General features: G+C 38.1%; 1 protein-coding gene across 4 annotated transcripts in view; it reads left to right on the top strand.

Moving 5' to 3' along the window:
- The window catches only part of ZBBX (zinc finger B-box domain containing), a 119,659-nt gene extending 107,760 nt beyond the window's left edge, over positions 1 to 11,899 (top strand). For all 4 annotated transcript variants that reach the window (XM_040480672.1, XM_040480670.1, XM_040480671.1 and 1 more), the window contains 2 exons: positions 9,682 to 9,820; positions 11,598 to 11,899. In XM_040480672.1, coding sequence (XP_040336606.1) covers positions 9,682 to 9,820; positions 11,598 to 11,712 — 254 coding nt within the window. In that variant the 3' untranslated portion in view covers positions 11,713 to 11,899. The remainder of the gene's footprint in view (positions 1 to 9,681; positions 9,821 to 11,597) is intronic.
- Positions 11,900 to 27,926: the final 16,027 nt, after the last annotated feature.

Below are 27,926 nucleotides of genomic sequence, written 5' to 3'. Positions count from 1 at the left end.
CCTTTTAGTTTCAGCGGTACATAATAGTGATTCAGTGTGTTTATACATTATGAAATAATCCCCATAGTAAGTTCACTTACCATCTGTCACCACACACAGTTATTACAATATTATTGACTATATCCCCTATGGAGTACATTATATCTCTATGACTTGTTTATTTTATAACTGGAAGTTTGTACCTCTTAATCCCCTTCACCTATTTAGCTCACTCCTCCCACTCCTTTCCTCTCTGGTAACCAACGGTTTGTTTCCTATATCTATGAAACTGTTTCTGTTTTGTTTTATGCGTTTGTTTTGTTTTTTTTAGATTCCACATATAAGTGAAATCATGTAGTATTTGCCCTCCATGTTGTTGTAAATGGCAAGGTTTCATTCCTTTTTTTATGGCTGAGTAATATTCTGGTGTGTGTGTATGTGTGTGTGTGTGTGTATCTCACATCTTTATGCATTCATATATTCATGGACACTCAGGTTGCTTCTGTATTCTGGCTATTGTAAATAATGGTGCAATGAACATAGCGGTGCAGATAATCTCTTTGAACTGGTGTTTTCATTTTATTCAGGTAAATATCCAGAAATGGAATTGCTGGATTGTATGGTAGTTATATTTTTACTTTTTTTGAGGAACCTCCGTATTGTTTTCCATAGTAGCTGCTCCAATTTACATTCTTACCAACAGTGTCCAAGGGTTTCCTTTTTTCCATGTCCCCACCAACACTTGTTATTTTTTTTTTGTCTTTTTGATAATAACCAATCTGATGGGTAGTATATCATTGTGGTTTTGGTTTGCCTTTACCTAATGGTTGGTGATATGGAGCATATCGTTTCATGTGATTGTTGTCCTTCTGTTTGTCTTCCTGGAGAAATGTCTGTTCAGGCCTGCTCATTTTTTAAATGCATTGCTTTTTTTTAATTAAAAAATGTTTGTTTGTTTGTTTATGAGGAAGAGAGTGGGAAAGGAGCAGAGAAAGAGGCAGACAGAGAATTCCAAGCAGGCTCTACACTGTCAGCACAGAGCCTGATGCAGGGCTCCATCCCACAACTATGAGATCATGACCTGAGCCAAAACTAAGAGCTGGATGATTAACTGACTAAGCCACCCATGTTGTTTGCTTTTTTGATACTAAGTTGTGTAAGTTCTTTTTGTAGTTTGAATATTAATCCATTATTGGCTGTATGACTTGCAAATATTCTTCTCCCATTCAGTAGGTTGCCTTTCCATTTTGTTAATGGTTTCCTTTGCTGTACAAATGCCATTTAGTTTGATATAATCTCATTTGTTTATTTTAGCTTTTCTTGCCCTTGCCTGAGGATACTAGTCCAAAAATATATTGCCAAGACCCGTGTAAAAGAGTTTACTGCCTATGGTTTCTTGTATGAGCCTTATGATTTTAGGTGTTACATTCAAGTCTTTAATCCATTTTTAATCTATTTTCATATGTGGTTTAAGATAGTGGTGCAGTTTCATTCTTCTGTGTGTAGCTGTCCACCCAGTACCATTTATTGTAGAGACTGTCTTTTCCCCATTGTATATTCTTGACTTTTTTGTCATAGTTCAATTAACCATGTATATGTTAAGCTTTCTGTTCTATTCTATTGACCTATTGTTTCCATGCTTTGCAGTGTAGTTTGAAATCAAAAGGTGTGACACCTGAAGCATTGTTCTTTTTTCTCAAGATGCTTTGGCTATCTGGGATCTTTTGTGGTTCCATACAAATTTTAGGATTCTTTGTTCTAGTTTTATAAATATGCCATTGGTATTTTTATGGAGATTGCATTGGATCTTTGGATTGCTTTGGGTAGAGTGGACATTTTAGCAGTATTTATTCTTCTAATCCATGAGCATGTTGTATATTTCCATTTATTTATGCTGTCTTCTTCCATAAGTATCCTACAGTTTTCAGAATACAGGTCTTTCACCTCCTTAAATTTATTTCTAGGTACTTTATTTTTGATGAAATTGTAAATGGGGGTTATTTTTTATTTCTCTTTTCGATATCTTTTTACTATGTATAGAAATGCAACTGATTTCTGTATATTAATTTTGTATCCTGTGACTTTACTGAATTCATTTATTAGTTCTTAGAGTTTTTGGTTGAATCCTGGTTTTTCTATATTCAGTGTCATGCCATCTGCAAATAGTGAGCATTTTACTTCTTCCTTTCCAATGTGGGTGACTTTTTTTTTTCTTTTTCTTGCCTATTTGCTGTGATTAGGACTTCCAATGTTGAATATGTTGAATGAAACATGGAAGTTCAATAAAAGTGGTAACAGTGGGCATCCTTGTTCTTCTGATCTTAAGCTTTTCATGGTTGAGTATAATGTTAACATTTGGGTTTGTCATATATGATTTTTCTTATGTTGAGGTGCATTCCTTCCATACCCATGAGTGGAGTTGGCCCAGGATGTACCACGGTGGGGTTGTCTTGGGGACATGGCTGCAGCTGTTCTAAGCTAGGGGCCCGGGCTTGTTGGGTCAGTTCTAGCAAGCCAACTATATTACCTGGACCTTGCTTTTGTCTGTGCTATCAAGGTGGAGGGGGAACATAAAAAATGGCACTTTCAGGGCACCTGGTTGGCTCAGTCACTTAAGTGTCTGACACTTGATCTTGGCTCAGGTCAAGATCTCATGGTTTGTTTTCAAGCTCTGCATTGGGCTCTGCGCTGACAGCATGGAGCCTCCTTGGGATTCTGTCTCTCCTTCTCTCCACCCATCCCCCACATATGTGTGCTCTCTCTCTCAAAATAAATAAACTTAAAAAAAAAATGGCACTTGCTGGTCCTTTCAACCCCAGAGTGATTTCTAGAAGTTTCTCACCTTTTAGCAGATGCACTGAGGTTAGTAAATAGATTTCTTTCACTTTCAGTCAAATTGCCTTTTAAACCACTGTTTTTCCATGTGTCCCAAGGTGAGAGAGTATGTACATGGATCCCTCGGAGATATTCCTCCCCACTGCAGGTTGCCACACTGGGGATGGGGTTCCCTTCATGACTATATCCCTATGTCCTGCCCTTCTCTGTGTGGTCTCCCTCTTATTTATTGTGCAAAAGCTCTTCATTCAGCCCTCAGTTCTTTGGGAGGAATTGTGTAGCTGTAGATTCAGTGAGTTCATGGGAGGAGGTGACTTCAGGGTCTTCTTACACCACCATGTTAGACTGGCTCCTTAACAATTTTACACTGTTCTTAAATTTATTTATTTTTGAGAGAAAGGGAGCATGAGCTGGGGAAGGGCAGAAAGAGAGGGAGAGAGAAAATGCAAAACAGGCTCTGCACTGACAGCACAAGCTCAGTGCAGGGCCCCAACTCATGAGCCAAAATCAAGAGTTGGATGCTTAACTGACTGAGCCACTCAGGTGCCCCAGTTTTACACTTTAAAAAATATATATCATTTTCATTCTTTCCTTTGTAGCTAAAGGACTCATGGGGGAATTTTCTTATGGTCTTGATCTGTTTTCTACCAGATTGATCTTTTATTTAATCATTCTTTGCATGCCATGGATTCTTGGATTCTAGTTTGTTCATCTGCATAGCTAGTTGCTGTCATTTCTTTGTATCTTATGTGTTCATACTTATCGTGGGCAGCTTTGCTCATATGTTCTTTTCTGATATAGTGAGATTACATTTTCCCTAAAATGCTGTCCACCTGTACCAAGGTATGTCAGTCTTCCCTTTGGAGCTACTATTTGTGGATTGGTTATTGCATTGTTTTCTGTATCTTGCCAGCTCAAAGGCATGGGAGGATCGATGAAGGGCTGGGGAGCTTATCCTCCTTTATTGGAAGGCCTGGGCTCGCTAGTCTTCTTCTTGATTACATTAAATTTCATTGCACCTGGTTTCAGCTGTGTTCTGTCCCTGTGGGGACACCTGCAGGTTTGTAATTTTCTTGCCTCTGCTAAGATCTTCCAGTGGGTACTTAGGGGTTTTACAAATATTTCAAATTATTTCTTCTTCTTTCCCCTTCACCTACTTTTCTCCAAATTGGTGTGGTATTGGTGAGACTTGTCAGTGCTTTCGATGACTCTCCTTTTCCTGTTACTAGTTTAGTGTTCGTATCAGCTGGGGAAGAAAGTGAATGGACGGCAGTGGCACCCAGCTACACCACAGAGAGTCTTTATTTGGTTGTCCCTTGTTGAAATTTATTATGTCGACTTACATTCCTTTCTTTGTCCGATTCCTTTTATGATTTTATTTTAGTTTAGTTCTTCTGCCTTTCCTATTCATTTCATTATGGGTTGGGGGATGAGAGTCTGTGATCCATCTGTACCCAATCCATTTGCCTACCTCTAAAATACTAAAAATCAAATGTAAGTCTCCTTGGAGGTAATTCTCACATTAAAGACTAATTCTAAAATGAAGCATGACAGGCCTGAACTAGATCTAAAAGGATAACCGTACAGCTTTTAATCAGAAAATGAAGGGTTTCTTATTTTGATAAATTGGTGAGTTCCATTATTTACAAATGAAACACCAGACTTAACAAGCAGTAGTCTCTTGTGTTTGTTTCTAACCACCAGCTTCCCTATTTCCTTTACCACTTTTGTTTTTACATACTTCACTTTTTCCCTCTGCCACTCATTTTTCCATATACTGATGCCAGTATTTTCACTAGAGTGCATAACTTTTCGTATATGAAGGCAGCATACGCTGTGTGGCCTGTGAACCACCAGGGCTTTTCTGATGGTCCAGGAGCAGAACTAAATCACTTACACACACTTGACCCATGGACAGCTCTCTTTATGTTCGGGAAGATTGGCTTTGGATGAGTGCACAGCTTTGGAGACATTCACCTGGAGCTTAGGAAGGAAGAGGGTGGCACATCAGACCCAACAAAACAGTCAGTGAGGTGATAGATGCTGTGGTGTCATCAGCTGCTATTCCAGAAAACTCACGGTTTCTGTACAAGGCTTTTGTATTGTGTTTAGTATCAATGGGCAGAAAAATCCCACCCACATTTCACTACTTATGGTGCAGCCTGGAAAAACTCCGTATGAGGTTTGGTTGCACAGACACACAGCTACACAATTTGACTCTTATACAAATGTAAATGTGTTCACATCCCTGTGAAAGCTGACATTTTGTGAGCAGCAAACGTGACTTGTTTTCTCTTAGCTCTAGGATACATCCATTTCCTCTAACTTCTCTGGAAAACAACTGCGCCAGGCAACTGGGAGAAGAAAAGACAGCAAATAACTATATTCAGTGAAATGTTTCCCCATTCAGATTGCTGTGGCTGATATGAGAGCCCTTTCAGAAGCAGGCAGGGCAGGCAAATGGGCGGGCGGGGGTAGAGGACAGGTGTACAGGTTGCAGACCAACTTCCTGCTGAATCAGGAGATGGGGGCAGGAAAGCCTGGCAGTTTTGAGCCAGGCTCTGGGTCCAGGAGCCTGGTTTTGAAATTTGAAACCTCTACCTCCTAGCTTCATGACATTGGGCAAATGACTTTCACAATCTCACTTTGCATCAGTTTCTGTGTATGAAAGACGGCTACAATAGGCCCTATCATAAAATTGTTCAATGATTGAATTTAATGATATATTAAATATTATATTTATGAAAAATTTCTTTCTCTTTCTCTCTCTCTACACACACACATTCTCTCTTAAGAGTTAATTGCTTAGCACAGAGTAAATCCTGAAAAGGAAACTTAAATTGTTTAAGGAACCAGTGGTTGGTACTTTCCACATACAATATAGGTAAGGTTCTCTTGGTAAGTCTAATTTTTAGTCAAAAACATCTAAAAGCTGTTTTCATTCTACAATGATGTTTTCTTCTGGGCCACCGTGAGGGTGATAGTTAGCTTTAGCTCATTCCATATAATTATTTCCTCCACAAATATGTTTGTAAATAAAGCTATCATCACTTCCTTAGTAGGTTCAACATGACCATATAACTTACTTGCCAAGTCGCTTTGTCAACTTTTGAATATTGTCATAGCCTGAAGATATTTGGGAAACATCAGAAGATATGTAGTATGAGAAAGTATCAGTAATAATGCACATTAAGGCATTCATGTTTTCATTAGTTAAAAATAATTCATTTGTTCAAACTTATTCTGACTTGTGGTTTAAGGGTTTGTACTTTTAAGACTTAAATTCCCATGGTAATCCTATGTTTGTATAAGTCCACAGTAGTTAACTGAGCCAAGCAATTAAAAAGAGGAAAGTAATTTTCTTAAATAAGAAAGACTAAAAATCTACCTGATACTAACTGATGTAGCTATACTGTTGGAGCAAAAAAAAGTGAGATAGTGAATAATTGGAGCCTCTGTTCGTAAGTTGACCATCAAGTAAGATATTACACTGTATGGGGGCTAATCAGGGTTTATAGTTAGCAGATTAAGTAAGTAACCCTTGTAAAGAGAGGTTAAGATGGACTGGAATGGCAATCTTTTTGCTTTGGGTCACCTTTCAATTTCAAGAAAAAAAATGAGTGCCACATATAAATGAAAGTCAACATATTTTTTAAAATTCTGACATAAGGAATATGAAGCCATTCAATGAGTAATAATCACTACTTGTTTTATATGTAATGTTGCTTCATTTGATCTTTATAACTACTCTGTGAAGGCAAACGAAGCAGGTATGATTTTTAATCTCCCCTTCGTGGATACGGTAACTGAGGCTCTAGGTGACGTAATAACTACCCAGGGTCTCCCTTGGGTGCTCAAAAGAGACCAGGCACGAACTTGGGCAAGTCTGCCCCATATTCCTTTGTCTCACCACCCTACCACAGTGCACTTAACTAATGTGAAATCCTTACTCCTAATCAGTATTGTGACTGCATAAGAGGCAGAGGGTGTGGGCAGGGAGAAGGTAAAAGGAAGAAGGTAAGAAGGGATAAACAAGGCGAGACACAATGGCAGAAGGGAAGAGATGGAGAGAGAAAAACAAAAGTCTGAAGGTTTGGGGAGGGGGCTCACAGGTTACAGGGTAAGTGTCCTGGTTGTCACAGCCTCCTAAACACTGGGATGTCATTGGTATCTCTGCTAATAGTCCTTTAGATGGTAGTGGTGGTGGTGATTTGGGTTCCCTATAGGAACGTAACCTGTCTGCTTTGTGTCTGTTCTTTGAAGTTTTTATCCTGTCTCTTTGTTCCCACTTTTCTTTCCTTCATTTCTTTTACTCATCTAAATGTTCATTTCCCTGTAGAATAAAGTTTTACGTGTATATTTTAAATGACTTGAGTTTTAGAAATACACCTTAAAACTTTATATTTAGTCATTTTTTTCCCCTTTGCCATTCTTTATTATCGAATTTAAGAGGTTCTTCAATGATCAGAGAACATACACTATTACTCCAGGGATAGAAAAAGGCTTAACTTCAATCCATTCCTCAATAGTCCACTTTCTAGACAGTTATAAAGTAAATTTATAACAGCTGAATTTCCACTATAAATGTCATTCCAGTCTTCCCTGGTTTTATATTAGAAAATCTTAGGTTTTTGTATAATTGATCTTTTAGATTTAACACTAACCCACAATAGAGTTTTCATAGGCAGTTTTATTTTTCCCTGCCTTGAAAATCAGGTGATGTCACCTTTGCCCCTCTTAACTTCACATGGTACTTGGAAATATCATTTTGAGAATGAACAATTATATAAAAGTAGGCCCATTCTATCTAGACCATCCGAATTAGCTCTGCTCAGTCAGGACTGAACTGCCCTGCAGAGGTCGGATACCTCTCCTGGTGGTGTTCTTTAGATCTAAGAGTCGTTATTGAGTTTCAGTTCTGTAGTTGCACCAGTTGCAAATCCTGAATTGATTGCTTTCTCGCGGGTAACAGTCCCTATCACTGGGGCAAGTGAGGGTGCTCTGCATACCTGTCTTTTTTACCTTGTGGAAAAAGAGAAGAGAAAATAGAAGTCCACGCTAAAGAATGAGATTCTGAGATATAGAGATTTCCGACGTTGCTGAGCTAGAAGAGCTTAGGGCTAGTTGCATTTCTTCTTCTCTGGTTGTGTGACTTCCAAGAAGCAACCAGTGTCTCGGGGACCTTCAGTTTCCTAATCTCCAACAACTGGGGAGGGAATAAAAATTCTAGGTGAAGAATCTTTTTGTTTTTCTCAAAATTAGTCTTATACAGAGCTCCAAATTTAAATCAGAACGAGTAAAGCCATTTTGATGATTTTGGGGTTGTGGAACAGGAGCCTCAGCCCCAAGACGACTGTATTTCTCCAGGTATCATAATTTGAAAGTCACTGGGCTAAATAAATTTAAGGACATTTCCAGTTGTAAATGTATTGAGGACTGTCTTGCAGCAGGAATAATCGAAGTTTCTTCCAGCAGGGGAATGTCTGCTTTCTCAAAAACGTCAAGTAAATACTATCCAAGAAATAATCGTAATCATAATCATAGAATCATAATTCTCTCAGTCCAGGTGAATGTTACACATAGTTTGGAGTGTGGGCCTTGTGATCAGGAGAATATTTGCTTGCACTTTCATCAGAGTAAGGGGAAAAGTAGCACCCGGTAATTTTAACAGTTTTAAAAGTCATGCCACCATAACCTTAGGTAAAAGTTAGATGGCTCTTCCAACTTCATCAATGATGAAAAGAAGGCATCATGGTCTTTCTAATACAGCAATCATACTTATTTTTGTACTTGACTTTTTGGTAGTTTATATAAAATATGTTTGCTTATGCATTTGCTTATTTAACTTGCACTGTTTGCCCTTACATGAGCTAAACCATAGGCCTGCTTCATGTAAAAGATTTAAGTCTTCTCCCCTTTCGCATACAAATAGTTATTATCTATCCAAACAAAGCAGAAAGTAGAAAGGGTAGCAGAAAAGAAAGGAAGCAGAAAAAGAAAGGGTAGCTTTGCCAAAAGTAACCTTCACCTCAGACTGTATGGGGGTAAAGCTTTTATTTCTTAGAAGACAAAAATAAACAATAAGGTGTTTAACATTCTGGCAAATTGAAGACTTGCACGATATTCTAGCCTTAAAAGAGGAACCTGTGACTTTCTTTGCAATTTTGTAAATTCTCAGGACATTTAACACTGTCTTAAGTGTAGTATATATTTAAAAATCAATTAGGTTAGTTGAAATAACTCAGAGAAAGACAAATACTATATAATATCACTTACATATGGAATCTAAAAAAACTCAAACTCACAGAGAGGGAGACTAGAATAGTGGTTACCAGGGGCTAGGGGGTGGAAGAAATGGGGAAATATTGGTCAAATAGTGTAAACTTTTGGTTAAAAGATGAACAAATTCTGCAATGTAATGTGCAGCATAGTGATTATAGCTAATAATATTATATACCTGAAGGTTGCTAAGAGAGTAGCTCTTAAATGTGTTAGCTAACACTATGGTGGTAATCATTTTGCAATATATAAATGTTCCAATCAACATCTTGTACACCTTAAAATTACACAATATTACATGTCAATTATATCTCAATAAATTAAAAACAAATTGGGGCAACCCCCCCCCAAAACAAAAACAAAAACATAATCCATCTGATTAAGGTGACTTGATACCCATGCCCTAATTTAGAAGCTCAGAGCAAACCTTCTTCATATTCTGCTCATCCCGCATATACTAGAAAATTGAGGTGATTAAAAATCTGTACTGACCTTCTTTGTAATGCTTATAGTTTATGCTGGGTAAACTTTCAGCACCATATGCTGTGTTTGTGTCTTGAATTTATGTGCTGACATAAAATGTTTCAGATCCTTCAGAAAAACTTTACAGTCTAACCTCAGAAGAGTTACCAGCCTTCAACAATCACTTGCTGGACATAAGTCAGACTACCGGAGATTTCCTTAAGAGCTCAAGTGCCGGAAGCCTCTGTGGAGTTGAGGAACAGAGGTAGGTTAAGCCAGCACTTCATATGTAATGATAGCATACATGGTGAAATTTTTGACAAGCCCCAAATAGTTATCTTTACTATATGAAAAAAGATTGCACTCACATGGGTGCTTTATATGGCCATTCTCTGTAAAATATTTGGGTCCTTTGTCGACGTATTATAAGGATTTAGTAGAAGGCTTATGAAGTTGTTGCTTTAATGTGAAGAGATAATTCTCTGCTGGACAATGTATGTCAGAAAAACGAAAAGATATTTGGAATTTTATAATCCTTCAGCATTTCTTCTTATATTGAAAAACAGTTGCTTTACTTGCATTAATTAACTTAATAAATTCAAACACTTTGCACTAATAGAATCTTACTCAATGTGAATAAAACTTTTAGAATAGAATGTCGAGAAGATTCTTTCTTGAAATTAGGTCAAGATTGTTAATGATAGCATATTTTAAATTAAGTCATTTCATTCTTTCCTCACATGAAAAACATTTAGGGTTGATCAATTTGAAAAGAACATAGGTTATACTAATGCTTCAAAAAAGTAGTTTATCATGTCAGTCTATTACTGACGTGCTGGAATTTCTTGAAAAGGGAGGAAGGATCCTTGTAGAAGGATTAAGATAAATGTAAAATAGAAAGTCCCTTGAACTGTAAATTCCTTTGATTGGTTTGAAATCTAATATTGCATTAAAAGGGAATCAAGAGTCCATTATTATTCCATCTTTCTAAAAGAGAAAATCATTTAGCTGTGGCCCTTGGATTTTTGCATTTCTAACACCACTTCCATTTTTAAAAAGAGAGATCAATATAAAGTTGCTATTTTTTCCCTAAAAATCTCTTTTAAAACAAAGTAACTAAACCTACCACATACTCTCAGCATCATTTCATAAAAGAAAGGACATTTAATACTAAAAATATAAGGGGCACAAACAGAATAAAGCAGTTCTTTAAAATTAAAAACGTCATGAAAAAGTCCTTACCTTGTCCTTATTTTCCCTTCTTAGACCACTGAAAATTTTTATCTCAGTCAGATCTGCCCTAACCCACAGATCAGAGTTTAGGAACTTGATGATTTAGCCTCTGTGGGTCATAAAAAAGAATCCAAAAAGATACCTATCACAGGATGAAGTATTTTATATTATTTAGTGGCATAGCATGGGCTGAAATTCTAGATAACTTGGACAAAAAAAAATCTGAATTACACAAACTCCTTTCTGCTCCCCCACACTACTTCCTTCCCTAGACCTGACACCTGTATGCTAGACTTTCTACCAGTTCTTCTCCACAGTAAAATGTAACAAGATAAAATAACTAAATAATTGCTGCCATTAAATTTGGTTTTGGCATATCTTGATTGGCTATCCACATAGTCCTAATTTACAGTACGCAAAAAAGGTGATTTATTTGGCAATCTATTCGTTGGGATTCTATTGCACAGCCAATGTAATGATGAATGTTCTTAATGATGACCTGTGGCTCGGCAAGTTTCTGAAGTGCCTTCTGAATCATCAGTGAAAGATACAACCAGAGAGCATAAAATCGTCTCCCCTTGGTTCCACTGTGGCTTTATTTCTCGGGAGAGGGAGAATGATGAGAATTTCTCATTAAAAGGAGGCTTGGTATATTGGGCACATTGAAAATTATGGCCCCAGTTGGAGACAGCCCCCTCACATCTGCCTGCCTCCAATGACTTCAATGCATGTAGTATTGATCAGAAGATGAATGAAGAGTTGAAACCTGGTTCTGTATATTGTGTATTGATCTTTTAATGTATTTCCAGCTCTTCTGAAAAAGATACTGAAATTCAGTCTTTGCTGACACTTTCTGAAAGCAGCACGGAGGAGGAGGAGGAAGAGGATTTTCTTGACCGGCAACACGTCATCACACTCCCATAATCAAAGAGTGCCTAATGATAACGATCATTTGTTCATTACATTTTCCATTCGGTACCCAGAGTAAAGCAAACAGCTGAAAAAAGTGACCAAGTGATTACTTGTCCCCGGTGCTGGAGATTTGATTGTTAATGTTTCTGATATTTCAAGATTGGCAGACTAATAAAAATCAGTGAAATTGTAAGTTCAAGGGCTTTTTCTTCCAAACGATTTATTGTATGTCAAACGCTGATCTATATTACACACAATATTAGTAAAATTTGGTGAATTTCAAAAACGAACAGTTATAATTGTGTCTCTAGAACCTATTATAGATTAGAACATGATTGCATTTAAAGTAATATTGGATGGTTGAATTATATTTTAAGCAATTATGTCATCAGTAAGAGCATACATTTGATGGCCATAGCATTAATTGAGCCTGGAATCCGTGTTTTGCTTTGGTAATTACTGTTTCGTTTTGTTATGTTTCGTTTTGTTTCGGTTAGGGTTTTTGAAATTCACACAAGTTCTGGTAGCTTCAAAAGTTGCTGGCAGAAGAGAAAAAAGAAGACCCAAAATAAAGCAGACATAACACTTGTCATTCTACTATGACACAAAAACTTATACTAGAAAACACAGAACCCGCCCCCACCACCTCCCACAAACATCTTACTTTGGGCGTGTCACTGTGATGGTTAATTTTTTGTCAATTTGGCCACACTGTGGTACCCAGATATTTGCTAAAACTTTACTCTGGATGTTTCTGTGAACGCATTTTTGAGGTGAGATCAACATTTAAATCAATAGACTTTGAGTAAAGCTGATTAGTCATAGTGGTGTGTGTGGATGTCATCTAATCAGCTTGAAAGTCTTTTCTTTTTTAATTTTTTTTAATGTTTGTTTATTTTTGAGAGAGACAGAGACAGAATGCAAATGGGTTAGGGGCAGAGAGAGAGGGAGACACAGAATCTGAACCAGGCTTCAGGCTCCGAGCTGTCGGCACAGAGCCCGACACGGGGCCCGAACTCACAAGCTGTAAGATCATGACCTGAGCCGAAGTCAGTCGCTCAACTGACTGAGCCTCCCAGGCGCCCCAACTTGAAAGTCTTAAGAGAAAAAAGACTCAGGTCCTCCACGGAAGAGGGAATGCTGCCTTCAGGTTGCCTTTGAGCTCAAACTGCAACATTAGCTCTTTCCTGGGTCTCCAGCCATCTGGCCTGATCTGTAGATGTTGGATTTGCTAGCTGTCACAATTGATTCTATTTCCCTAGACAACCCTAATACAAATATATCTGTAGGACTGTTGTGACACCCAGAGAAAATAACACATGCAGAGGTGTTTTGCTAGTCTTAGTAGTAGTAGATCTTGGGGTTGGTGGGTGTCCAGTGCTTTACTTGATCTTATAATTCAAGGGTTTAAGAAAAGAGCAGAAGGAGACGTGGGGAGGGATAGTTTCATGGTTGTCACTTTGTGACGCTTTAGGACAGTTTCCCCTTAAAGAGATTGTTGACATCAGGAAAACATACCTGCAGGTTGGCTATGCCATCATCACAGCATTTACTGTATCTCAAGGTTCAGATTCTTTTTTTCTTCCCTATGATTCTGGGTTATAGAAGATTGATGATTGTTTAGTGTAATTTATCTCTGATAATTTTTCCATGGGATCGATACATTGTACTGGTCATCTACTAGCAGGACAGAAAATGGTGAAGACACCTATTTCTATGCCTTTCGATATAAAAATGCACTTCATTAAAGTGGTTCACATAAATGAACAATAAACAATAAGGAAATCCACTCATACTATCAAAATTAAATTTCCTGAAAGAAATTAGTATCTTAAAATGAAGAGTGTGACTCGTCCAAAGTGTTCACTATCCTCTTAGCACTTCCTCTGTCCCCATCCCAGGGAGTTAACTGAGTCACCTTCAGATCTGCGTCGTTTATGTTAAAGGCCCTTCTGTCATCTTGTCCTGAGGCTGATAGCTCTCTGACTTTTTGTATTTGTAGTTAACTGTTCATCAGTTAAAATAGGAAGGAAAATACATTATTTTTGTTTTTAGCATGTCTGCTCAGGTTTAAAATTTCTCTACTCTCCCTACCCTCCTTTGCTGTAGGACATCTTCATTCCTCTGATGAAGAAGAAAATTGCTCCCTAGGTGCAATTTATAAGAGTCCAGTGTTTTTCTCAATGTGGAAGGAGGTGTCTTATTCTCATTAAGGAAGAAGGAACACTGCTATTCCTTCTGTCTTGAGTCTTGGCTTGAGTCTTTTATGAACTAGCTCAGAAAGAGATTTTATAAGATACTGTTACCTTTTACAATGTAAAAATTTTTAAATAAAAATAAATCTGAGAATTAGTTGTCATGAATGCATTTCTGGCCAGAACTTGAGATAATGGATAGACCGTTGACTTTGTCATTCGACTTCCAATATGACATTGAAATTAAACATGAGGGTCCTCGGTGGCAGAGCAGGCTCCCTTCTGCCTTTATTTGCTTCCCATATCCACACATTTAGAAAAGTTCCTTAATTCCTTTGCCATTAGTCTAATGAGGAAATAAAAACTAAATAAGATTAGAGCCTTTGCCTGAAGCAGTTTCAATGTGTTCTCTCATTTTGATGCTCAGGCTTAGAATCACTGTTAAAGGCACGCACCTAGTTCTGACTGTGGAATCCAGAGAGTTACAGACATTCAAGAAGAATCACAACCATACTCCCAATACTAGAGTTACCACAGTGTGCCTCTACAAACCACTGGACAAATGATCACACGGTTTTGTATGCACATTGGGATTTAGTAGTTTATACTCAGACATGCCTAGTGGTGTGATAGTAATAGGAAATTCTATAATTTTATAACTCTGGAGATACACATAATGGAAACAAATTGACATTAAGTTATATTTGGTAGCTTGAATATATTTGATATTTACTGTCGTTCATATCTAGTACACTCTGAGTGTGTCATGCTAGATAGGCCAATGGGGTGCACTACCCTTTAAGACCACTCAGTGCTGTGCCTTATATGTAAAGTGCAAAGAAAACCTTTCTTGACCAAATGACTGTTACAAAATGACTCCATCTCTGTAATAGGGCACTCAGATATTTTAAATAATTCCTTGATTCAGAAAAAAACAGGTCTCTATGTCCCTATGATTCAGTGGTTGGAAAGATCTTGAGCAATGCTTATCTCATCTTTTTTTTTTTCCTTTAATTTTATTGATTTTGAGAGACAGAGAGAGAGTGTGAGCAGGGGAGGGGAAGAGAGAGAGGGAGAGAAGGAGAATCCCAAGCAAGCTCTGCAGTATCAGCCCAGAGCCCAAAGTGGGGCTCAAACTCACGAACCGCGGGATTATGACCTAAGCCGAAGTTGGACGTTTAACCGACTGAGCCACCCAAGCGCCCCTCAAAATGTACTTCTGAATGAGACTTTTTCTCATTTCTGTCTAAAGTAAGTCCCTGTGTTCCTTTCTCTTTCTCTTTATTCTTTCTCATAGCATCCTACTTTTCCCTTCATAGCGCCTCATAGCACAATAATGTATTGGTGTGAATTTTGAATGTATGTCAAGTAGACCTTACATTTCAACTAAACATGGATTATATCCATTTTGCTCACCACTATGCACTTAACCTCTAGCATATGCCTAGCTCTCACTACTGGTCATCAGTAATGAATGAATGAATGAATGAACATGCCAGATCCAATGATAAGCCATCTTAGTCCCTAATTTTTCCCAAGGGGAGACAGTATGATGTGTATGTATGTGTATACAGTATACACATACACACACATATACGTCTCATGAGAGAAACACAGGTTATCAGGTTATATATTTACTAGATGGCAGATCATTTATTTGAATGTGTTTCTACATCACAAAATGGAAGAAAAAAAGATACTGACTTTACTTAGTTCAGAAGAACATTGTGAGAAACAAATGTAGTAGCGAATGCGGAAACACTTTGGAAATTGGAAAGCACTCTGTCATGATTATTACCATCACTTTTCACAAGTTAATTCTACACATTGAATATACAGGCACATTAATGGATGGATCAGTTAGTGAATTTAGGATCAAGTTGATACACAAAAGTCACTCAACGTAATATCTAAAGTGGAGAAAGTTTTCAGTGAGTTGGACAATTGACTGATATGAAGTTGTTTATGTTGAAAGCTAAATATCTAAATTTATTTTAATATTATTTTTGAAACATCTATGTTTAGGTTTCTTCTGTCATGTGTAAGTTCAGAATTTTTAAATATTAAAATTGCACTGATACTTTTATTATAAACACTGTGATCATCATACTTTCGGAGAGGATAAATTGTAAAAACATACCATTTATACCTCCCCAAATCTGTTTTTATAGGATATTCTGTTTCATCATAGTTTTCATCCCTGGTTATTTATTACTAGCCACATTTTCATGAAAACAATCTTTATTTCCTCAGAGTTCATCTGTGCCTGTAGTTTATCCCCCACCTAAAGTCATAATTCTTTGTTAGTGACACCCTGATTGTTTGCTGGGTAAATGATTATGATGTTGCAAACAGGATTATGACTTTAGCTGGGGAATAACCAGCAGGCATAGATGAACTCTAAGGAAATAAAATCCTCCCTTTTTAATGCAAATGTCTTCCATAGTTAAGGAAAAGGAGAGGATATTTTTAATGTTCTCCATGAGGTGACAGTTATGTTTAAAATGAGAAGAATTAATTGATTGATGGGGTTAGCTTGTATTTCTTTTTTCAACTAAATGTAATATGCAATAACAGTTATGGAAACAGTTCTCAGCATCTCTATGCTCTTGCTTCTGCCAGAAGGAAGCACTCTTTCTATCCAGAAAACAAAAATACATTATTCTAGATACAAATGCTTAGGAACATTTCCAAAAGGGGAAATGTACTTCATCCCTATTTTATAATTAAGTCTTATTTATTCATAAGTTAAGTATGAAAGAGATGTTTTAGGGTAAATTTTGATATAATTTCACTTTTTTTTTAGTTAATGGTCATATTTTTATAGTATAACATTTTGTCGTTTATCCAAGTGACAGTAGATTTTGTAAACAGCTTCTATACTTAAAAAGTGAAAGTGGCAAGTGCAGGCAGGAGATGAACAGATGCACATTCAAGTTTTCAAAAGTAATTACCCCATTTACTTTCTCCTCTCACCTACACCACAGCCCTGAAAGAAACCCTGGTAAGTTAGGCCATTGGATCAATCAGGATATGGTTTAATTTTATATCACAGGAAACTCCAAATAAGAGTAGACTAACATAGATGATTCTCTTGTATGTAAAGTCAGGGAATAGGCAGTGTAACGCTGGTGTGGCAACTACACCTTACTGTGTTGTTTCTATCCTCAAGGTCACCTTGTCGTTCAAGACGGGGGCAGACTTCTAGCCATCAGATCTGAGTTCAAGGCGTCAAGAAGTGGGAAAGTGGGGAGCGCGAAATAGATACCCCCTAACTGAGGTAACTTCCTTTAACTTCCCGGAAAGCTCACACAACATTTCCACTTGCGGATTATTGGCCAGAACTTAGCCACATCAGATGCTAGGGAACTTGGAAATGTAGTCGCTTAAGTGGGCACATTCCTACCCAGAAGAAAATTGGGCTTGTGTTACAGGGCAAGGTGGATATTGAAGGCACCTGGCTGTCTGTCACAGCCTCTAGTGTTACTTTCATTACTGGTCCACCACAGCTCACTTTCAGAATATATGCATTTTGAAGTTGATGTGGTTTGAAATATGTGGCAGAAACCAACCTTTTGAGATTTAAACAAATCAAATTTAAGAGACACTCCTATACTTAAATCACTCAAGTTCATGTATAAACCATACCTCTCTTTTAGTCTGAAAGACATGCTTTAGTTACACGGAGACCTCATCATTATTCAACTTCAGGTTTTCACCTTAGGACTTCTTGAAACACATTCCACATCTCTTTAAAGTTCAGTCTTTGGGCTGATGCCCAAATCCAATCTGCTTTGGCAAGGACTTTCAATGCACTCTGTTAAAAAATACTGTGATATGAAATATTTGTCTCAAATGGATGTTCCAATATAAGGATATTTTGAAACCTATGATGGAAATTTTTATGACAATACACAGAGAACAAATATGAAATAGTTTCTTCTTATAAGAATATTGAATACTAGTATAGGAGAGCCAGAGATTACAGATGTTCACATAAAGCAGTGCTTAAATCCTTTGTAGTTGACATATCAAATGAGAGATTAAAGGCTTTCAAGCCAAATTCTGGGGACTCATAAGGTTTCTTGATTTGGGGAGAGGAGTATGAAGGAGGACTGAGTTCTCAACAAAAGCATCTCTGCCAAGATATTTTTTATGTAAAGGGAGTCTCTATGAGATAGAAGAAAGAATTTTGCCACAAAAGTTAGAGATCTATGGCCTAGAGTCCCAAATCTCTGGGCCCTTCTCAGGCTGGTGTTCTACGATTTATATTGTCACAAAATGTTATATGTTGTTAAGATGTTTGGCTGGATTTACATCTTTTTTGCTGTAAGACCAGACTCCAGAGAACCATGAAGGAAGATAGGTTCTCCTTCTCAATTCACTGAAAGCTATTAAAAAATTATCCAACTTCAAGCAGTTGGCTACATTGCTCACTGACTTCTAGTTAGATGTGTGTTTCTTCAAGTACAGAAACCTAATCAAGATACTGAAAGTAGAGTGGGTTTATTTTACTAAGAAATTGAATTGTATGGAAATCTAAGAACAGGTAGCTTTGGAAGAGGTGGCCTTGGTCACTCATGGGTTCCTACTTTCGGGGGGCACATTAGCTCTATGTTTCCCTACTGACTTGCTGCTTCTGTTCACTCATCCTTTCTGTTTCTGCTCAAGGATTTAACTTATTATGGTTCATTCAAGGCCTCTGTCTCATGGTTTCCCTCTCAGTTTCACTCAGACAGCTACTTCAGTCTTGAATTGGTTTTTCAATTCTAAATCCAGAGAGAGACGTTAGATTGGTCTGGTTTATATTTTCAAGCCAGACAACAAAGTTGCCTAAGGAGGGCTCAGGGCTGGGTCAGAGTCCAACAATTGTCACCAGGCCATGGTGAGAGGGAGTGGAGAGAAGAAAGGACAATTTGTTTTAAAAATGGTCTCTGCCTCTCAGCAGGCCAGGAGCTGTGATTTCAAAAGTGAGGTGGGTCTGGTATGCTATGGAATTCTCTGAAAAACCCTCAGGAAAGGAGTGGAGTGTCAAAGAGAGAAGTTTGTAGGACAGAGTTGTGATGTTGGGGTGGGTGTGAGGAGAGGGACAGAAAAGAAACGGTGTTAAGGGCTGATGCTCCCTCAGGATCACCCTGATGGTGTGAGAACTGTGCAGGTAGTACTGTCAGCTTCAAGCTCTTACCAGGCCTCCTCAAGGCCATCCTCTCACTTGTGATTCACGTGTCAATAGTACTCTATGCTCAAAGAGCCAGTACTGGAAATAGGTAACCTGGAGCTTCATTCTAATTTTGTTCTCTAATGTCCTCATCATAGACACTTTTTCATTTCCAAGACTGATCTACTTGACAACTATGAAGTGAAATTTCACACTGAATTCCCCTCGGAGCAGAATGTTCTCTAGAGGTCTCAGCAGACTTTCAAAAGCAATATTACAAATGTGGCAGGTGCCTTCCCTTGGCTTGTCTGGCATCCGGGGCCAGATGATTCTGACGGGAGCTCAAGCCTGTTTCACAGATTCCCCTTTATTGATTCTTGAAATGGCCCCATTTTCTTTTTTATAGGGGAGGAACTAAACCTCAACCAGATGCTTGTGATTAAAATAAGAGATAATGATAATAGAACTTTTACCAAGGATATGTCTCCTCCTGCTATCGGATAAATGCCAAGGTGAAAACAAGCCATTTATCTGCAAATAAACCTTGCCCTGGGGGTAGATGGTTTATTTTCCAAGTTTGAAACAATTATACTTTGACAGCATCACTCTCCTCTCAAGATTTTAGGTTTATTATAACATCATTAAAAACACATTTAGTTGGTATTAGTGAAACACAGTTCACAGAACTGTTGTGTAAAAGACAATTTTGACATCAAGATAGTCAAAAGCAGTCTCAATCTAATTTTCTAAAAATCCATATTTCTAAAAAAAATATTCCTTATCTTCTCATGAATTAAAGCATCTGATTTACTGACACTTCTTTGAAATAGATGGAATTTTATTTTCCTTTTCTGTAAACAATAATGATAGACTACAGTCATACCAAATGGTCAGTGTTTCATTTTATGGTATTTCCTGTTTTAGGATGTAGAAATAGAAATGCTTCAGTTTTTAAAATTATGTTTAGAGAAATTATTCCACTTGATGTTACAGCAGCAGTCAGCATGAATGCTACCTCAGAAGAAGAAAACTGTTTTTCAATTTTCTTTATGGAATCCCAGCTGTACAGAGTTCAAATCCAGGTGAAGCATCTAATTTCTTGAAATGGATAATCTTTGAACTACCCACCACAAATGTGGTGGGAGATTTGTTTATAAAGGAGATAAAATTCCCATTCTTGGCTCAATCCAGAAAGTTCCTTAAAGAGGGGACAGCATGCTATTATATCTCCAATGAAAAATAGATTTCTCTGAACCTATATCATTAGTCAATCCCCTCACAATAGTTTTTGCTCCCTCCATGGTAAAATTCCTTGAAAGGGATGTCTAAATACCATTTTCATTTCCTGTGTCCCTTTTGACCATGAAGTTTGGCTCTTGTTCTCACCATTTGATCATAATGCTCTTGTCAATGGTGACCTCTATATTCCTCAGAGCTCTCCATAGCCTCTCAGCCTCATTTGATGTGGTTGACGACTCCATAGTCTTTGAAACTGTTCTTTGCATGTCCTTGAGGGCACCACACTCTCATGATTTTCTTTTTCTCTCACTGCTACTTCACAGTGTTGTCTGGAATGCCTTCTTTTCCCAGCTTCTGAAATGTCAATGTGTTCAAGACCCAATCTTGTAAACTCTTACATATCTACACTCTCTCTTAGTGACCCTATCCAACCTGAAATATACAAGGTCACCTTAATAATCACCCTTAACTCCAGATTAGGATACTGACATGCCAAAAACAGAGTTGTGGACTTTTCTTTGCAAATTGATTTCTTTGGTCTTCCCCATTTTGTAAATGGCAGCAGTGTTCATCTAACTGCTCCAGCCAAGGACACTGGGAGTGACCTTTGAATCTCCCCTTTCCTTTCAGGCTCACATCCATTTTGCAGTAAGTGCTGTTAACTCCAACTTAAAATATGCCTTGAACGTTACCTCTTCTAATTGCCTCCGCCACTCCCACCTGACCCAGTTTACCCATCTCACCCAACATCTCTACTTTGCAAAATGGCCAGAATTATCTTTTAAAAGTGAAAATCAGATCATATTCCTCCCCAGTGCCAACTCCCCCACTGGCCTTGTATCACAGTTACAAAACCTAAGTCAGAGTTTCCCGGTGGCCATCAAGCCCTTTTGTGATTAGGCCCCTACTTGACTCTAGGGCCTCATAACCTACTGCTTTTCCTTGAACTCACCCTGTTCTGCACACACTGGCCTGCTTGCTGCTGTTTGAACTCAAGAAGGTTCTAGCTTTAGGACTCTCCTTTCTGTAATACTCCTAGGTCCCCTAGATTCTTGTATGGTCTTCCTTCTTCAGGTTCAGGTCTCAGCTTAAATATCTCTCAGAGAAGTTTCACTGGTCATTGTATCTGAAGGATCCATACACCTCTTCATTCTTCCCCTTGCACATGAATTTCTTCCTGACCTTTACTACAGGAAGCCTTTATTCACCTTTTTTACTAGCATCCTTCATTAGAATATAAATAGCACCTTCCATTAGAATATAAACTTTCTGAAAGCTTATATTCTAATATAAGCTTTAACTTTAATATAAGTTATAACAGCTGAATGGCTGTTCCATTCCTAACTATGTTATCGGTGTGTGTCTAGCACAAGGAATATCCATTAGTGAATATCATTATTCATTTGTGAGTACTGATCAAGTGAAAAACTTTTGCTCTGTTCTGTTTTTTGCAAGGTGTAAGGTAGGCAGCTGAAAGAGGAAACATTCTATAGTAATTTCCTAACATATATCGAGCGTCTATCATGTATTGTAAGCATTTTTCATCACCTCATAGCAACCCCAGGTGGTAAGTACTATTATTAGTCCTCATTTTACATATGAAGAAACAGAAGCACAAAAATAGTTAAATAATGTGTCCAGGGTTACAGGGCTGGTGAGAATGCTAAATTACAAATATAGGCCTTCCAATTCCAGAGTCTAAATGTACCCATGTGTACAATACTTCCTTTCTACTTCTTTCTCCTTCAGTGAACTTTTAAAAGATAGTTTACTACCGATTTATGGAACAAATTTTAACTTTAGGTGCTAGGATTAAACCTAAGGTTTCCTTAGTAAAATATCTGAACATAGCTTTATTATAGTGAAGTCATAATTTAATTCTTAAAAATGTGTTTCTCTTAATTTTTTTTTTAATCTTCTACATTGAAACTAGTAGACATGCAATAAGTCTTCGATGAACAAAATATCAAAACCAAAGTCTAGACATGTGAGAAATTTATACTCTTAGAGTTACAGGGTTTATTTTTCTTCCAAAAGTATAGTTTGTCAGTGATCGGGAGGTGGTAGTCAGGAGGCTAAAGTTACTGTGTGTCCTTTCTCTCCTTGACTATAGGATCAGGTACCACTTGGATCATCAGATTTTCTGAGTATACTTGCTCACAAAACAATTCTGTGAGGCATCTCATTTATAACAATAGTCAGTATTATCAGCCTAATAAACATTTTTGACAATCCATTATGTGCTAGGCCCTGAAGTAGCCTTTGGGGCATAAATGAATAAAGTATGAATCCTGTCTCAAGGAATTTATGGTCTGATAGGGAGGATAGACACATACGTAATTGTACTAATGAATGTAGATTGACCTCACATCTGTGAGATTTGCATTAAGAAAGGCTTCGAATGATATTTAATTTGAAGCTTGAGAATGAGTTTAAGAATATTTAAGAAATGATATTTAATTTGAACCTTGAGAATGAGTTAGAATTTGTCATTTCAACCAGGGTAGTTGGGAGGGGGATGAAAAGCATTCCTGGCAAAAGTTATGTGGCAGAAATAGCCCACATATAGAGGGAAACAATTGTCTTTTGGGTTTTCTCATTAGTAAGTTCATTAACTATCATTCAGTTCTGTATCCAGGCAATTTATAGCCCGAAGACAGAAGATTCTGAATTACTACATGCTAACGTTATCTTAAGGTTTGACATTAGGAAACAGTGTATTCTCCTAAGCTCTGGCGACTTGATATTCTGTCCTAAAGGGACAGGAAGCAATAGAGTATTTTTCAAGTTATATATTAAATAATGATGACAGGATGGAAAAAGAGCAAGGGGGATTCCCATGATACATGGGGACAAGCTGAAGCCAGCCATAGATGGCAGGAGTGTGGCATTCAGCACATCAGCCATGCACTTACTTGTCTTCTCGAATTCCTGGAAAAAGTGTCATCACCAGGGACCTCCAGCAAAATGAGTGATGGGGTCATGGGCTGTCTTCCTTTTGATTTAGTGGAAGATGGAAAGCATTAAGTGCACTGTTTGTTGAGGTATTTATCTCCTGCATTGTCATATGCAGCTTAGCACAGAAAGCAACATGGAAAGAAACATTTTCATGTCAACGTGGCTCAAACTCTGCTACATGGAGAACTGGTGGTTTCAAGGAGACTGCTGAGCATGGAGGGCATCAGGGGGCAAGGTTGTGACCCCTACCCTAGTTTCAGCAACAGAATCTCTACTTCTGTCACTCTTTTGTGTAAGATTTTTTTGTCACCGAAGATTTCTCATCTAAAATGTTTAAAAAGCAACTGTTCTAATTCTAAGTGCTCTATAGTGAGAAATGAATCCTTCTTATGACTATTTTGAGTGGAATAGTACTGTGTACACGCTTAGTGCCGCATAATGCACAAATCCATAAAATAGACTGCCGAGCACCTTGTTTTCGAAAAGCTCAGCTTGACTCAGAAGCTGAGTCATTGTTCTGATGATGCACTTTATTTCATCAATTTAAGAAGGACTTTAAGTCTGTATCCTCTAGTTTTGCTGAGAAGAGTTTGAGGAAACCTCTCAATGTGTGAAGTGACTCTACAACCTATTTTCATTCACAGTTGTAAGAAGCTGAACAAATAGATTCTTTTTAATTTAAGAAATACTCAATATCAGAGGCTTTTTTCTAGTTTTAGAGTGTTTGAAGATGTATTTGGAGTGGAAGTGTAGAAAGCAGGAAAGTCCAGGACCTAGGTGGAACATGTGTTTCCTTAGTGGAACAAGCACTTGGAGCTGAGAGAAGGGCCATCACCCAGCTACAGGCAACCTCTACAGACATACTGGAAATAAAAGGGCATAGCAGTTAGCTGAGCTGTTCTGTATTTAGAACAGAAGGTGGGAGTAAGATCAAGGTAGGACCCCAGCAAGAGAAGATCAAAAATATTCAATAGATCATCAAAACAGGGCCCAGAAACAATGGGATATGTGGAGACCTGGTGAGAGAATTAGGTTGAAGTCCATTTCTTAGCTCGATGTCTCTAGAATATGGGCGAATGGGTCCCCGAAGAAATTCCAGAGAACTTTTGAGTACTATGAACTTGTAAACTTACATAATTTTGTACTGTGGAAAGAGTCCATGGCTGCTACGGAGTTTTAAAGAAGTCCACTTATGAAAAAGTTTCAGAATTGTTGCGTGGGATCCGAAGTTATACTGGACTAGGGCCAAGAGGACTTGGTGCTGAGATGTCTGAATAGCAAACTACTTCCCGAAGAAGGGCAGGAAGGAACCCCAGAATGTGTACAGGAGTCAGCCTACCAGAGGATTGGCTAGCCCCTGCTTTGGAGACAGTTAAAGGAAATTCCGCTTTGTCCTTCCTGAAGTCTTCTCTCTAGAGCAAGAGTTTGGGCAATTAACAGAAAGTGCCACTTGCGGACTCATCAGTGGATATCTGTAAGCATCCCTTCCATTGAGCAACATGTATAGTGTACAGGACCTGGATTCATCAAATTCTTAGCTCCTACAGTGTATTGATCTTGTGTAGGCATGTAATGGACTCTAGCTCTCATGAAGCTTACATTCTAGTAGGGTAGTTCAACTATAAAAAAAGATAAGTAACTATAAATTGTGGTTAGAGATATAAAAGAAATAAGCAGTGTTCTGAGATTGTATTAGTTAGGATAGACTGTGTTATGCTACAGTAGCAAACATCCTACTAAAATTAGTGAGTTAATACAACTCCTGCCATATATCATGGCCAGTTCACTGAGGCTTTGTCCCACATCATCGTCATTCAGAGATGTAGTCTGATGAAATCTCTCCCATCTGGAACATTATCAGTTACTGTAGCACAAGAAAAAAGAATGAGATAATCACATAGCCCCTCTTTAAACTTCTGACCAGAGGTGACACATGCCACTTCCACTCATATTTCTTTGGTTAAAGAAAGATAAAGAATAGTTGAGCAGTTGCTTTAGGTAGTCAAGAAAGTCCTTTATGAAGAGGTGATATTTGAGTTGAGAGCTAAAGGATAGAAAAAAAAAAAAAGCAGGCCACGTGAATAAGCGAATGAAATGAGGAGGGGAAGACGCTGCTAGTCAGAACAATATACATGGACAAGAGTGAGCTTGGAATTTTCTAGAAACATACGGAAGATATGTGTCATCTGAAAATAATGGAAAGTGGAGGAGACTGGTTGAAAATGAGAGCAGAAAGATAGGCTGGTATTTGCATTTTTAAGTACAATTGTTGGCTATTGCGAGGTTTTAAGGAGTCTAGGGACAAAATTGAATTTAAGGTTCAAAAAGTTCATTCTTGCTTCTCTGTGGAGAATGTATTATTGTGGAGCAAGATGTTAGTGGGAAGAATGGTTTTGAGTCTATATGTCTGTGCTAGTCCAGGGAAAAGGCAATAGGGGCTTCACCAGTTCTCCACTAAAACAGTTGGGCTACTTTGTTTATTTAAAATGTTATGGCCCTTGGTTAAATCCAAGAACGGTTGCAATAATCTCTCTAGACAACCATTTCTAAACGCTGGCAGGTCTGCATTCCCAATTCTCACACACAACCTATCTGTAATCCTATTTCTCGGACACTGAGTAGCTTCCAGAAGAGTTGCTCCTGGGATTTACTCTTGTTTTTGTAAGTTATTGACAATAAACAAGAAGTAATAGAAATAAGGGGGTCCTATCTATGGAATGTGGGGTGGGTGGGCTAAGATAATCCTATAAAACCCCTTTTCTTTTTTTAATTTAACTTATACCATGGCCCTTATTAATTTATTATGTCATCCATTCACTCATTTACCCACTGTGTTCTGAATGCCTAAGATGTCTGAGGCTTATGCTGGACACAGATAATCAAAGGTGTAGAAAACCACTTTGTTTTCCTCAAGAATCTTATAATCTAGTGTGTGTGTGTGTGTGTGTGTGTGTGTGTGTGTGTTAGAGAGAGAGAGAGAGAGAGAGAGAGAGAGAGAGATGACATATAGTGCAAGATTATATCCATTATTCTCAACATGTTTTCTAATAATTTGACAAGAGATTATGGGTAGTAAATGCTAGGTCTGCCCAATAGTCTTCACCAGTAAGGTGTAACAATGCTTCCAGCTTTTCTTGGGTCACATGAGTCTCAGGAGATGGGCTTTGTCACAACTTTATAGATTAATTACCCTTTGCCTACTAATCATGAGAAACACATCATGTCATCGCTTGATTATTCACAAGAGTCCAGAAAAATACTATGATGGCATTTTACTAGCCTTACAAAAAAAGGTATGTATGTGGAGATTACAGATCTCTAATTCTATCTATCATCTATCTATCATCTATTATCTATCTATCTATCCTCTGTCTATATCCAGATCTTGGCTTGGTCATACAGCTGTTGCAGAAAGGCATCTCACATTGAAAACTCAGGAAGCCTTTGAAAATTTGGTTCAAATTTATTATTATTATTATTATCATTATCATTTATTACTGTTATTTAGCAATGCTTGGCCCCTCCAGTGGGATTTTCACCAAGTTCACTCTCAGGGTTGCTATGTATGGTTGTGCAGTTGTGCCAGATCAAGGGGATGAATGTGAGATAAAATCCAGCTTGCACTCTGCTTGACAAGCTGTATCCCCTTATGAGGTATCTACAACCACCCGGATAGCTCTTTAAATTGAAAGGTGGCTTGTAGGTAATTGGGACTCTTTTCCCCTAAACTCAGGTAACAACACCTGGTATTTGTAACAAAGCACCCAACAACCTCTGGTGTCCAAATCCCTAATGTGTTTTCTGGATCCTCAATTCGTGGAAGAGGATCCAGCTGATGAGGTACCATGGGGATGCATACAGCGACTCTCTGTTCATGTGGCTTACAAAACTGAATAGAATGCCAGATGCCTTGATGAAAGTGATCTTGACTAAGGCTGTAGTTTGAGTAGGAAGATGCATCGTGCAGAGAGAGACGAAAGAAAATTTGAGACACCCAGATAGTCAAATCAGTCTTGCTGACCAGTGGTGTGTTATGGCCCAAGCTGGATTAATCTCCCATTTATTTATCACATTGTCAGGGCTTAGTTTCTGTGTTATTCAGCAGGTACAAAACAAGTGAGAGCCCGTTAGCAAGGGGCTTCAATACCTGTATCAAGGCTGGAGGCAGGGAATATGTTGGAGCCATCTTATTCTCTCTTATCCTTTTTTATCCCATATGTAATATACGAACAGTTATTCCTATCATTTGTGAGGTACAGCTAAGAGGTACTGTTTGCATAGGGTTTTGCAAAGTGTTCAATAAGTAGCAGGCATTAAAAAATTAAGCAGTGATGGTAATAGCAATGCAGAGGCAAAGAAGCAGTTGTAATCACATCGTGAAACTCAGTTTTCAGCTGGGGCCCTCTGGCCCTCTGATATGTGCTTTAACTTGGTCTAAATCCCAACCCACCCTCTTTCTGCCTTGTCTCATCCTTCTCTTTGTGCCTATTCCATAGCAGCACACGTTGTTTTCAATTGTACTTCCTCAGTTGTAACTGCAGAAGAACGACACTGCTTCCCACAAGGGAAGGATCCAGACGTATATTCAGTTTCCCCTTTGCTGAAGACTTTGTGGGGGTGGAAAGGAAGTTGTAAGCATAGTAGAGGACATCATGTCTCTAGTGGTGGAAAGAAAG

Source organism: Herpailurus yagouaroundi, unplaced genomic scaffold (genome assembly GCF_014898765.1).
Source record: "Herpailurus yagouaroundi ecotype Mexico unplaced genomic scaffold, PumYag 159, whole genome shotgun sequence".
In the NCBI taxonomy this organism is placed as follows: domain Eukaryota; kingdom Metazoa; phylum Chordata; class Mammalia; order Carnivora; family Felidae; genus Herpailurus; species Herpailurus yagouaroundi.
Note: the sequence above shows the minus strand (reverse complement) of the source record. Positions and strands in the feature narration are given on the sequence as shown.